A 14,280-nucleotide genomic window follows, 5' to 3' on the forward strand; every position below is an offset into this window, starting at 1 on the left:
TTTACGTCCGTCAGTAGCGACAGCGTATATGTAACAGTAATAAATCACTTCTATTTTCACTCTCTTTTGTTGGCTGAGGCATAAATATGTACCCTAAAGCATAGGTGTAGGAACTGGAGGGGACGGAGGGGGACGTGTCCCCCCCAATATTGTAGACAGGCACATTTGTCCCACCCAAAAATTACAGCACGGAGAAAAACTTTTAATTCGCGTGCTTTTATTTTGAAGGCACAACATAGCGTCATGCCACTGCACTCCCCCCTCTGAATGGCTCCGAGTTTTTGGGAGGCGGAGACAACGGCAGGAGCCAGAAACTCTTTGAATGAGGTAAAATGTAAATGGACTAGTTCTTATATAGCACTTTATACATGTTTTACATTCACCCATGCACACCCATTCATACAAGCACTTCCATGTTTACTAAGCTAAGTGCTTTTTAATTAACTATCATTCACACTCCGACAGGACGGTTGGAGAGCAACTTGGGGTTAAGTATCTTGCCCAAGGATACATTGGCATGTAGCCTGGAGTAGCCAGGAGTCGAACCGCTGACCTTCCGATCAGTAGGTGACCTGCTCTACCTACTGAGCTACAGCCAGTCAGGAATGTTACCATGAATATGGCTGTTTGTCAGTTTACTTTCATACACAGGATAAAGTTTACTTACTGGACAAGAAGTCAATTTGCAATGAATTTCAAATGAGAGGCGGAAAAATCATTTTGGCTCTTCTGCTTAGGCCGATGATTTGAACCTTTTGCTTGGCTAAACAGGGCTGTAAAGAGGCACACAGCTTGTCTATTAAATGTGAGAAGTATCACTTTTATTTTCTTTTGGTTATTTATTATTTTTATTGATATTTATTTTGATTTATTAGATTAGAGTTTCAAACTGAATAGGCATATTTTAATAGCTGTTTTTTTATCTTAAGGCTGATATTAAAAAGTGAATAATTAGTTCATTACATTATCTGTGAGGATTCCTTCATGTCAGAATGTTGTTTAATTAAAGAACCAGTTCTGTTGCCAGTCAGCCTACATAAATGCATTTTTGATCATTATTAAATGTTTTTGACCAATAAAACATATCAAACTTTGCACTTCTGTGCGTTACTAAATTATTTTTCTGCTACTGAAATATTTAGCTTGCTGGTATATGAAGGAGTGTGAGAGCCACATTGAGAAAAAAAATAATTTTATGCGTTTTGAGAATAAAGTCAAAATCGTTGAAGTCGTCATTTCAAGTCAAATAACAGCCACAGCTGCTACTCTCTACAAAATGCCTTTGGGTAGAAACAACTTGATCAGCTGTGTTATTGTGTCTTGTGGTTCTACATGTCCCCTCTGTACTGTACGAAGGTGCAGCATCCTTCCATCTAACCGTTGCCAGGTTGTGTGGTTTTTCCTTCTGAGCAGATGCAGCTTTCTGCACTCTCTCTTTAACATCCTCATACTTATCACTACATTGTGTTTATGTACTAAAAGAGAAATCATTTCCTTGTTACTAAAACTGATTCTAAAGTATAGTTTCACTAACTCATAATACAAGACATCCTGGAGGGGATACAGACGTGTCGTTGTTTGACTTGAAACAACTTTAATCTGCACGTTTCGACTTTTTTCCCAAAATTTTAAATTTATTCTCAAAATGCACAATTTTTTTTTTCTCAATGTGGTCCTAATACTCCTTTGTACTAGTACCAGTGCAGCCAGCTGATAAAGTAAGCCTGGAATGACATGGTCATTACGCTTCATAAAAGACTCAAGCCATTTTGTTTGGTGGTTTGTCCACGTCTTATGATTATAAAACATATATATATGTAAATTATACATGCAATTTTTTATGGCATTTTTTATGCTTTGCTCCGAGTATTTACGGATCTGTCAGGTTTCCGATATGTGTCCCCCCCCAGTAATAAACTCCTTCCTACGCCCTTGCCCTAAAGGAAGCAATGAAAGTTAAATGTTGGTCTCACTCTCACATGTAACTCACTATTTAAAAGAACTATGAGCACTTGTACTGATTTCATCTCATGCTACAGAAAGAACATGTGTAACTGATATTTAGTAAAACTAAACAGTCTGCATAGAGACACTCAGGTAATAATGGGTGCTATAAAATTAAAGGTTTTTGGGGTTATGATTTTTTTCAGTGATTTTATTGATAAGGAGCAAGCAGGGAAATTCCTGCTCAGCAGCCAATAATCTGAGGAGCTGCACCTTTAGGCTCAGCAGTTTGTGTTGTTAGTGTGTGCTTTCTCTTTGTCTATGACAAAAGCTCAAACCAGAAACCCTTTTTTTTTTCTTCAAATCCAATCTTAAATACCACGACCCATAAAACAAACTTACATGCAGACATATTTGAAATGTATATGATAGCTCTCCTTTTAAACCTTTTCTTAATTATAAACAGTCAAATATTGAGTAAGATAAAAGAACCTTAACAAAAGTGATTGTGATTTTTGCTCTTTGAAATCGCTGCAAGGAGACAGAAAATAGGAATACATATTTCAGTTCAGTTCAATTCAGTTTTATTTATATAGCACCAAATCACAACAGTTTGCTCAAGGCTCTTTGTATTGTGGGTAAAGACCCTACAATGCATATTTGGCTCCATCTAGAGTCCAAATGAAGGTAGTACAACTGGCAGTGATAAAGGTACTTCTGCCCTAACAATTAAAAAAAGAAAAGATTTAACTTAATGATGAAAAACCAGCTTAAAAAAATGCATTTGCATCAACATCAGGTGACTCCTGTTAATGTGCTGCGTTTTGTTACTATCATCCTGCAAACTGTCTGAGCGCTGACACCTGCAGGAGAAAATAACACCATGCAGCATTTTTTCCCTTTCACAGCCGAGGGCAGTGCTGATGGTGGAGCTGGAGTGTTCATTTATTTACTTAGATTAGCACAGTGGTTCTCAACTCCAGGCCTCATGGCCCGGTGTCCTGCAGGTTTTAGATGTGTCCCCAATCCAGCACACCTGAATCAAATGGCTGAATTACCTCCTCAGTATGCAGTCAGGTTCTCCAGAGTCCTGCTAATGAATTTGACCCAGGTGTGTTGAAGCAGAGACACATCTAAAACCTGCAGGACACCGGGCCACAAGGCCTGAAGTTGAGAACCACTGGATTAGCAGAACATCGTTGGACTTTTTACTTCTCTCTAAATGTAGAGGAGCCCACCCACCACTTTAATCATACTCTGGATCTTGTCCTGACATATGGCATAGAAACTGAAGACTTAACAGTATTCCCTGAAAGCCCCCTCCTGTCTGATCATTTCTTAGTAACATTTACATTTACTTTAATGGATTACACAGCAGTGGGGAATAAGTTTTATTACAGTAGAAGTCTTTGTGAAAGTGCTGTAACTAAGTTTAAGGATCTAATTCCTTCATTGTTATGCTCTTCAGTGCCAACACAGTGCAGAGCAGCTACCTAAACTCTGCTCCCAGTGAGGTCGATTATCTCGTCAATAGTTTTACATCCTCACTGCGTATAACTTTGGATACTGTGGCTCCTCTGAAAAGGAAAGCTTCAAATCAGAAGTGCCTGACTCCGTGGTATAATTCACAAACGCACAGCTTAAAGCAGATAACCCAAAAGCTGGAGAGGGAATGGCGTCTCACTAAATTAGAAGATGCTCATTTAGCCTGGAAAAAGAGTTTGTTGCTCTATAAAAAAGCCCTCCATAAAGCTAGGACATCTTACTACTCATCATTAATTGAAGAAAATAAGAACAACCCCAGGTTTGTTTTCAGCACTGTAGCCAGGCTGACAAAGAGTCAGAGCTCTGTAGAGCCGAGTATTCCTTTCACTTTAACTAGTAGTGACTTCATGACCTGTGTCCATTTATTGCATCTTCCCCCATCTCTCTCCCCACTTTCCTGTCTCTCTCCACTGCACACTATCAAATAAAACCGCAAAAGACCAAAAAAAAAAAAAAAAAGCATCACTCGACCCATCTAATTATAGGCCTAGGCTGCTGGGGGGTCCCACGATGCACTGAGTGTTTCTTTTCATTCACCTCTTTTTACTCTGTTTATACTCCACTCTGCATTTAATCATTAGTTATTATTAATCTCTGTCTCTCTTCCACAGTGTGGCTTTTGTCCTCTCTCTCCCCCCTCAGCAGATGACTGCCCCTCCCTGAGCCTGGTTCTGCTGGAGGTTTCTTCCTGTTAAAAGGGAATATTGTTCTTGCTAGTACCAGTGCGGCCACCTGATAAAGTAAGCGTACAGCCTGCAATGACATGGGCATTATGCTTGATAAAAGACTCAAGCCATTTTGTTTGGTGGTTTGGCCACGTCTTATGATTATAAAACATATCTATAAGATTAAGATTAAGATTAGATTAAGATAGTGTTTATTTGTCACATGCACAGTTATACACAGTACAATGCACAGTGAAATGTATTTTGTACCTGCAACCATATATACACACACAAATAAATAAGAAGAATAAAAATAAAAATAAGTAATTCACACTATACACTATACTCTATATACTATACACTATACACATTTTCACATGGAATTATAGATTATAATATTTACATTGTGCGATAATGGTCCAGTTAGGGCTCAGAGTTGAGCAGACGGATGGCTTGTGGGTAAAAACTCTTCTTCAGCCTTTGTATATTTTTAGGTGTACACAACACTAATTTTCCAAGAAACATTTGAAAAAGAATAAAGTAAAAGATCAAATAGCATTTTTTTCTTCCTTAGTTTTGATTGTTGGGTTTTCTCTGTAATTATTGTAGCGTCGTTACCTTACCATCATGCTATGCTGTCCAAGTGTAAGGCATCATAATTCAAAAAGCATTGAAGATCATAGTCAGTGATGTCAGTATGGCATCAAAAACAATTCAAAAACACTACGTCAGATTTGAAGAAACGTCTGGAGTCGCTGCACAGTCACACTTACAGAGCGAGTCCCACCAGGTGGTGAAGCAGAGCTGTGGCTAAGGCAGGAGGCCCCCCAGACTTTGGTACAAAACCGGTAAGTGGGGGGAGAGCTGAAGTTGGTTGGACAGTATGTAGTAGAGGAAATGCTGACCTTAAACATGGCTGACTCGCCCTCATTTCATGGTTGTCATTTTTATGTTGTGGGGGTGGGGGTGCTGCCAGTGTTGTGCCATAAAGTGATCCCAATGTTTCTGTGTGTTTTTATGTGTGATGTCTTTGCTTATATTGGTAAACAAAGTGCAGTCAGCATGATTTATGAAGGGTTTATATGTAAAATGAAGACATAACCTGTTTTTCAACAATCTTTAGGAGTCTGTGTTATTGTACTTACATTATAATCAATCCAGAGATTTTTGGCCACTTTAAATATCTTTATAGATTTGTGATGTTATATTTGTTGTGATTTCTGCAGCCTTCGGATCCAGATTTATGTTTAAAAAGACATGTTTAATGTCAGACAGTTTTTAGCTTAATAAAAAACAAAGTCACTTTGCCAAAAACTGAGTGCAGCTTCTACCTTGTGATAGAAATGCTGTTTCTCACTCAGAATGACCTGAAATCATTGATGAGAGATATGTTTGACAGATTATAGGTCAACAAGTCATTTACAGCCGTTTAAATACAGACAAACATTTTCTAGCAATTACCGGAAATCACTTTTTGGCAGACGATCACTTTTTGGCACAACACCGGCCACTGTTGAATGTAACTAATAGTAATGTAATCTAACTTAGTTACTTCTAAAATTAAATAATCAGTAATCAGATTACTTTTAAAGGTAACTATGCCATCACTGATCATAGTGTATAGTATCATACATCACTCAGTTTTGAAATGTACATGTGATGCAGAGACAGTGCAACAGCAGTGCTCAAAAACATCATGTTAAATATGACTGAAGCAGAGCTGAAATACATCACACTGAATCAAAAACTATTAAACCATTGCATCTAAAATTCGTAATAACACTATGATGACATTATGCAGTGCAAAATGATTGGCCAGACTTCTTATGATAAAACAATTAATTTTAACCTTAAACAAATGATGGAGACATTTCTCTGGCATCCCTGAAGAAATGTGACAACAAATATTCTTCAGGAATATTAATTCTTAATCACAAATTAAGACCGCATCTAAAGAATTACATGGCCAGATACATCACGCTAATACAGTGGGTATCAGTCCAGAAGCTGCAACTCTGGGGTCCCAGAGACAAAGATAATTTTATCTGACTTTTGACTAATTTCACATTATTTATAAATTTTATCATGAATTCTTGCAGCATTTTATACTTTGATTGGATCTAATGAATCACATGAAGACACTTTTGCTTCAAATGATCCAAAATGGAGTTGACTGTGGAGTCTGAAAATATGCCCTATTGCAGCATAACTAAGGGATGGTTCAGGGTCACCTGATCCAGCCCTAACTATAAGCTTGATCATAAAGGAAAGTTTTAAGCCTAATCTTAAAAATAGAGAGGGTGTCTGTCTCCTGAATCCAAGCTGGGAGCTGGTTCCACAGAAGAGGCGCCTGAAAGCTGAAGGCTCTGCCTCCCATTCTACTCTTAAGTATCCTAGGAACCACAAGTAAGCCAGCAGTCTGAGAGCAAAGTGCTCTGTTGGGGTGATATGGTACTATGAGGTCTTTGAGATAAGATGGTGCCTGATTATTCAAGACCTTGTATGTGAGGAGAAGAATTTTAAATTCTATTCTAGATTTAACAGGGAGCCAATGAAGAGAAGCCAATATGGGAGAAATCTGCTCTCTCTTTCTAGTCCCTGTCAGTACTCTAGCTGCAGCATTTTGGATCAGCTGAAGGCTTTTCAGGGAGCTTTTAGGACAGCCTGATAATAATGAATTACAATAGTCCAGCCTAGAAGTAATAAATGCATGAATGAGCTTTTCAGCATCACTCTGAGAAAGGATGTTTCTAATTTTAGAAATATTGCTCAAATGCAAAAAAGCGGTCCTACATATTTGTTTAATATGTGCATTGAAGGACATATCCTGGTCAAAAATGACTCCAAGATTTCTCACAGTGTTACTGGAGGCCAAAGTAATGCCATCCAGAGTAAGTATCTGGTTAGACACCATGTTTCTAAGATTTGTGGGGCCGAGAACAAGAATTTCAGTTTGATCTGAATTTAGAAGCAGGAAATTAGAGGTCATCCAGGCCTTAATGTCTTTAAGACATTCCTGCAGTTTAATTAATTGATGTGTGTCATCTGGCTTCATTGATAGGTAAAGCTGAGTATCATCTGCATAACAATGAAAATTGATGCAATGCTTTCTAATAATACTGCCTAAGGGAAGCATGTATAATGTAAATAAAATTGGTCCTAGCACAGAACCCTGTGGAACTCCATAATTAACCTTAGTGTGTGAAGAAGACTCCCCATTTACATGAACAAATTGGAGTCTATGAGATAAATATGATTCAAACCACTGCAGTGCAGTACCTTTAATACCTATAGCAAGCTCTAATCTCTGTAATAAAATGTTATGGTCAACAGTATCAAAGCTGCACTGAGGTCCAACAGGACAAGAACAGAGATGAGTCCACTGTCAGAGGCTCTAAGAAGATCATTTGTAACCTTCACTAATGCTGTTTCTGTACTGTGATGAATTCTGAAACCTGACTGAAACTCTTCAAATAAACCGTTCCTCTGCAGATGATCAGTTAGCTGTTTTACAACTACTCTTTCAAGAATCTTTGAGAGAAAAGGAAGGTTGGAGATTGGCCTATAATTAGCTAAGACAGCTGGGTCAGTGATGGCTTTTTAAGTAGAGGTTTAATTACAGCCACCTTGAAGGTCTGTGGTACATAGCCAACTAATAAAGACTGATTGATCATTTTTAAGATTGAAGCATCAATAATTGGAAAGACTTCTTTGAACAGTCTAGTAGGAATGGGATCTAACAAACATGTTGCTGGTTTGGAGGAAGTAACTATTGAAGTTAACTCTGAAAGATCAACTGGAGCCAAAGAGTCTAAACAAATACCAGCAGTGCTGAAAGCAGCCGAACATGAAGAATAATCTTTGAGATGGTTATGAATCATTTTTTCTCTAATGTCTAAAATTTTATTTGTAAAGAAATCCATGAAGTCACTACTAGTTAACGTGAAAGGAATACTCGGCTCTACAGAGCTCTGACTCTTTGTCAGCCTGGCTACAGTGCTGAAAACAAACCTGGGGTTGTTCTTATTTTCTTCAATTAATGATGAATAGTAAGATGTCTTAGCTTTACGGAGGGCTTTTTTATAGAGCAACAAACTCTTTTTCCAGGCTAAATGAGCATCTTCTAATTTAGTGAGACGCCATTCCCTCTCCAGCTGAGCATTAAATCAGATAAAAAGTCTGAGAAATCAGACAGAAACTTTGAGTAAGGGCCAGGTGGACAATAGATAATAACAAATATAACAAGTTTTTGAATTTTCCAATTAGGGTGGACAAGGCTAAGAGTCAGAGTTTCAAAAGAATTAAAACTTTGTCTGGGTCTTTGCTTAATTAATAAGCTGGAGTGGAAGATTACTGCTACTCCTCCTCCTCGACTTGTGCCTCGAGCTGTCTGACAGTTACTGTGACTCGGGTAATTATAATATTTTGCTGAAATCAGGTCTAAAGAGAGAACTAGGCCTTATTTATGTTAATGAACCATAATACAGGTTTATTAACTGTTAATTATATACTTATTAACAGTCAACTTTTGCAGCTTGGTTAAACAGTACTTACTGCATTTACCTGAGTTTTAAAAAAAAATAAAATCTATCAGTAGAACAACCATTATGAGTTTATCCCCCAAATCTGTTAGTACTGTGTCAAAGAGACATGAACTGAAGCTGAATTAGGGCTGAGCTGTACTGTCATGTAATGGAAATATGCTCCACAAGATGGTGTAATGATTCAGTGTCGCATAATGGGAAAAGGCAGAAGTGGGGGTAGCTAAGCACAAATATTCATCCTTTGTCTTCTTATCTTTTTGTGGGGAAAGTTTTAGTAATCTGTCGACTAACTTCCTGCGAGGTTACAAAACACTGTAAAGAACCACAGGGAACTGATCACCACAGCTGCTCAGGATGACCCAAGCACCACTTATTCCTGACAGAGTTTAAAGCAGAGTCACAACACTGCCAAATGATCCAATAATACCACAAGGTATGAGGATGTGTTCTGCTAGGGTTCCCTCAAGGAAGTTGTTGAATCTGTACTCCAGGACAGGGAGAAGGCATTTATTCCAGAGTCAGCCAAATGCCTTTATTGTGAATATGTCCTCAGATCATCAGCCAGCCTCTGAGATTCCTCTCAGGTTCAGGTTGAGAGTCAGTGACCTGGATTATTATCTTGCTGTGACCTGAGTGCAGATGAATTAGCTTTGGCCACCTGCCATTATTGTTCTTTGCCTGTCAATGGAATCTGCTGCAGGCGAGGCTGCTTCACGCACAAACACGCTGGGAAAACCAATTAATCATTTGCTGGTGTGAAGGACTGCAGCTTCCAGTCTGGACTTTAACTAGACACACGAAATGACAATGTGACGACACAGAGACCAAGAGAAGAACATGATCCTGTACTCATCACCTGAGGCTCTATCAGTTTACTCCACTGAACTGATTTTTGTTATATTTCTTTACAGTTGTGCTAAGGAATATTTTAACAATAGCACTGGAAACTGCTACATATGACAACCCCAGAATATTTGTAGTATTTTAGTTCTCTTCAGCATTTCCCCAAAGCTTGTGGGGAAGGTGGAACAATTCTTTTTCAGTAGCTGCTGCAGAGCAAATCTTAGACTTCTGAAACATGATGGCTGCTGTGTATACTTCTTCATCTCCCTGGAACTGGAATATGGGAAATTGTGGATGTTCTGTAAAGGGAAATGTGCACAAATGTAAAATAATTAACAATCTTCAAAGAAACCACACAACTTTATGTTAATAAGTGGAACTCCAGACTATACAGACTGAATATAGCAGCAGTTGGAATTTTATCATCTTTAAACTTTTACATGATTGAATGTATTTGTTTTCTCTCATGCCCCAATGCTGTTCCTTTTATATACATCTGAAGTTTTCTTTTATGTTTTACTAATTTAATGCAGTTAAATCAAATTGCTTTTTGAGCCAAATACAGATCCTATCAGTGATGCTTCTTTTTGAGGAAGCTGCAACGCTTAATGCTGTCATGACAACAGTGAAATTGTTTTGTTTCTTTCTCTGACTCAGCACTTTCATTTTCTATCGTTTGTCTGAAAATACAGGAGGGTTGCAGGTGCCACTCACAGATGTTTAGCATCTGTACGAAATGAGGGTCTTCTCCGGGGCACTGAGCATCATTTTGGACCTTCAGCATCATTTACATGTAGAACCATCAGGTGAAGGTTAGCACTAACAGACTGTTGTATTTTTAAACACACATTTGGAACATTGTGTTTCACCTCCAGGGGAACACTGGAGTACACTGTGTACGTCGTGTTATATGTAATGTGTTGAACTCCTGCCTGAAAATCACATTGCCTCTCGGGGACAATAAAGGTTGATTGAATCAACTACACACCCTCCCCTCGCTACTCCAGTTTTCTCCAAACTCTCTTTGATTGGTCCCCCTCGTGTTTAAGGCGTTTAATTCATTACTTTGATTCAAGCTTTCTGATGAAATAAAATAAATACTCTTGAAAGTTTGCAGTTCATTTGTACCTGATCACCAACATGTCCGGACACATAACTTAAAGGTAAAATACGATTTTCTTCTATTTATCGAGGTCATTGTGACAACGTAAGTAATCAATAGATTCAGTGTAGAAATAAAACCGTCGAGGTTGACGTCATTTGCACCTGACCTGACAATCACACCCGGACGCCGCGCGCGCGCGAGAACGCGCCGCACATGCGGTGATGAAAGCGAGCGCGAGAGCGACGGAGGGAGGAGAGGATGCGACCTGTGCGTTAGGTGGACCGTCTCTCTGCTGACGCGCGGATGCACGGACTCGGAGCTCCTTCATTTAACTCTTTCATTCCTCCGAGCTCGTTGGAAGGCTCTGAAAACTAATCAGGTGAGTGCTGAGACTTTCTGTGAGACGCACACCGGCGGCTTTCACTCCCAGCGGGAGAATGTTGCAGGTGTTCGCTCCTATCAGATCGGTCAAATACAGCACGATGCTACCTCTGCTCTAAGTCTGCACTGCCAGCCGCTGTTTGTTAGTCAAAGAGTTGAAGCATGAAAATATAGGAATAAACGAGGGCGAGTTCAGGCGCAGGTTTTCTGAACAGGTTTCAGAATAAAGTGCTGGAGTGCACACTGTCCCAGCAGGAATGTCATGAATGAAGTCTACTGTATGTGTGAGGGGGCGACAACAAAAACGGGATTGTTCTCCAGCATTTCTGCCCCATAACAGCTCTGACATGCAGAGGAACACACTTAGAGTGGTCCTGCTGATTTCTGCTATCATTTATGAGCTTCCTGGACTGCGTTTCCTCTCACCGTGCTGCAGTCTGAGCAGAACCAGAGTGACTCTTCATGTAATGTAATACTTCCTGCCTTCTGAATAATAAATGGACAGGACACGCTCATTGACCATTAAATACTGATTTGCTATCTCTCTCTCCTCACTTTCCATCTTCCTCCGGTTCTCTGCTCTCACAGCGTCAGCTCTTTTGTTTGAAACCTCACCGTTAGCCTCCTCAGACACACCTTTGTGTGCTAAATTTCACCGACAGCACTACTCCTGATAACTTTTAAATCATTTCAGCAACTTTGAATCTCTCATTTGTTCAGGTGCTAAGATGGGGAACGGTTCAATGAAATCAAAGCGTTACAAACAAACCGACGGCTCTGCCCACAAAGATCACGGCGGTGGGTTCAAAAACTCAACCCTGGATTTATTGAGGGCCCGGGTGGAAGAGTTGGAGCGTGAGGGCAAGAGGAAGGATGAGGAGCTTTGTGTCAGAGAGCAGCAGATCAAAGGTCTCCAGGAGCAGCTGGCCAAACAGACACGAGTACTGGCCGAGATGAGTGAGGAGCTGCAGAATAAATGCATCCAGCTCAACAAACTGCTGGACGTGTTGAAGAGTGGCACATCGGCAGGTCTTACTTCGCGGCCTCCTTCTGTCAAAGCCAGCTGTAAGGGCAGCCCCAACCTCAGCATCCGCATCAAGGAAACCCTGAACAGAAGGAAAGGTGCCAAAGCCGGGGTATCTGCTGAACCGACATCCAGGACGTACGACTCCAGCGGCCTGCCCAAGTTCTCCTTTGAGAAGGCTCGGGTACCAAAGGAAGCAAGGTGAGATGTGTTTTCATGAAAGGTTCAAACCATAAAGAAGGGAGGAAAATAAAGCCAGACAGAAGCCAGTTAAAGGTTCATGACTCCCCCAGGCTCAGTCCATCCTGGTTTAGTGGGTGAGATTTAAAAGTGCAAGCAGCATAAGAAGGAGTGGGTGGTAAGAGTGGAAGGTGGGCAAGAAGCAAAGATTTTAGTGCTAATGGCATGCAACAAAAATCTGTTATAGAAACATGATTCAGTTCTTTGTAACAGATGTATGTCAGCAGCACCTCTCTGTAGAGTGCTTGGTTCAAAAATGTCTGTGTACTGTGTGTGTGTGTATTATATATATATATATATATATATATATATATATATATATATATATATATATATATATATATATATATATATATATATTCCTCTCCTTCTTCTGTTTCAATATGACGGCACAGAGACATAAGGAAACTTGGCTGGCCTGTACAGAGCCCTCACCGCAACACAACACAACACCTCTGGGATGAGCCACAGGCATTTAGCACACAGCACCAGTTTTTGGCCTCATTAGTGGTCGTGGGCATAAAAGCTGAGAAGTCCTGAAACCAGAAGAGTTGAGGCTATTACAGCAGCACATTCACATTGGTTTGGGAGTCAGACGGTCAACATATACACGTGCACTTTGTGTGTCCACTTATTTCTGGCCATGTAGTCCAGGTTTACTATCCAAGATAAATGACAAGGAATCATACTCACAGTCTGAACTAATACTAAGTAATTATCTCACACCAGCGCCTATCATTTCAAACTGAATTAGTTTATTTTATTGACTTGTGCTCCCACCCCCAACAATATAATATCATCATATATTAGGAAAGTGAGCTGAACTCAATCAAGGATCAAGTCTCTAAATCTTCCTTTTCTCTCACAAACTAAGCTGATGAGTGTTACGAGTGTCTTAGTTTAACTTAATTTTGACACTCAAAGCACCTTCAAGATCAAGAAGATTAATTCAGTCAGTCATAGTTGACCTGTCTGCCCTCTAGTGGCTGGAAGCAGGCAAGGAACAAAGGCAGTGCCCGTAATATTTATGCATGTAAGCAGGAAGTAGCTTCCAGGTCTGACAGGAGAAGCCAGTGTGGAAGGAGCTGGAACCTGAATTCTTTGTAATGGCCTGTAGGGGCAGAGCAGGGGTTTCCTGAAGATCTGCAGAGAAGAACATAAAGTCTGAAGAGGTCAAAGCTCCAGTGACACTTGTAGCATAGAGAACACCTTTATTGCTACCCTGATGACTCTCATGAAGGCCCCATGCTGAAACGTGCAGGTCAAGCAGTTGCTTTTCTTTATACTTCAAGTGTTGCTAAGCTTTAACCTCCAATGCCCAGTAGGGGGCAACTTCTCTGCCAAAAAAGCCCCTGGTATAGAAGACAGTGAGAACACATTTATGGTCACAGTTTCCAGTTCTGAGTTTTATTTAGTACAGCACGGTGTTCATTTGGTAAATTGCTGGCCCCCATTAGAGGCAGAAAGATGCTGAAGCAGGGTATGATTTAGGTTATGGCTTTGTGATTGACAAGCTGCTACTGTGTGAAGCTGCCAGGGCTATTATAGTTTTTGATTTTACACATAGTTTAGTTCGTTATCTGAGCAGTTTTGCTCATTTTTATTAGTTTTTATTTTTGGTTTCATGCTTAGTTTTAGTTTAATTTTTGTTAGTTTTAGTATTTTCAGGTGCAAGATTCAAAATGTGAGAGTGACTATTGTGTGATGCTGAGAAATGCTGCCATTAGAGCGCAGTGCACACAAGCATGCACACTCACAGTTGCTCGATGGCGCTCCCAGCTTAAACCCCTAGAGTGGGAAAAATGATTTCATATCAATCCACAAGGCTTTTAAATACAATAACAAGAACGAAGGTCATTTTATCTATAATTTCAGTTAGTTTTAGTTAGTTTTGTAAAATCACAATACATTTTTAGTTAGTTATTGTTTTTTTCCTTTAATTATCATTTCTATTTATTTTAGTTAACGAAAGTGTTTTCTCACTTTCAG

General features: G+C 39.7%; 1 protein-coding gene across 1 annotated transcript in view; it reads left to right on the forward strand.

Annotated features, from left to right (window-relative positions):
• Nucleotides 1–10,895: 10,895 nt before the first annotated feature.
• prkg2 (protein kinase cGMP-dependent 2) overlaps nt 10,896–14,280 on the forward strand; it is a 55,085-nt gene continuing 51,700 nt past the window's right edge. The window contains exons 1-2 of the mRNA XM_030723488.1: nt 10,896–11,025; nt 11,748–12,252. Coding sequence (XP_030579348.1) covers nt 11,756–12,252 — 497 coding nt within the window. The 5' untranslated portion in view covers nt 10,896–11,025; nt 11,748–11,755. The remainder of the gene's footprint in view (nt 11,026–11,747; nt 12,253–14,280) is intronic.

Source organism: Archocentrus centrarchus, unplaced genomic scaffold (genome assembly GCF_007364275.1).
Source record: "Archocentrus centrarchus isolate MPI-CPG fArcCen1 unplaced genomic scaffold, fArcCen1 scaffold_26_ctg1, whole genome shotgun sequence".
Lineage (NCBI taxonomy): Eukaryota > Metazoa > Chordata > Actinopteri > Cichliformes > Cichlidae > Archocentrus > Archocentrus centrarchus.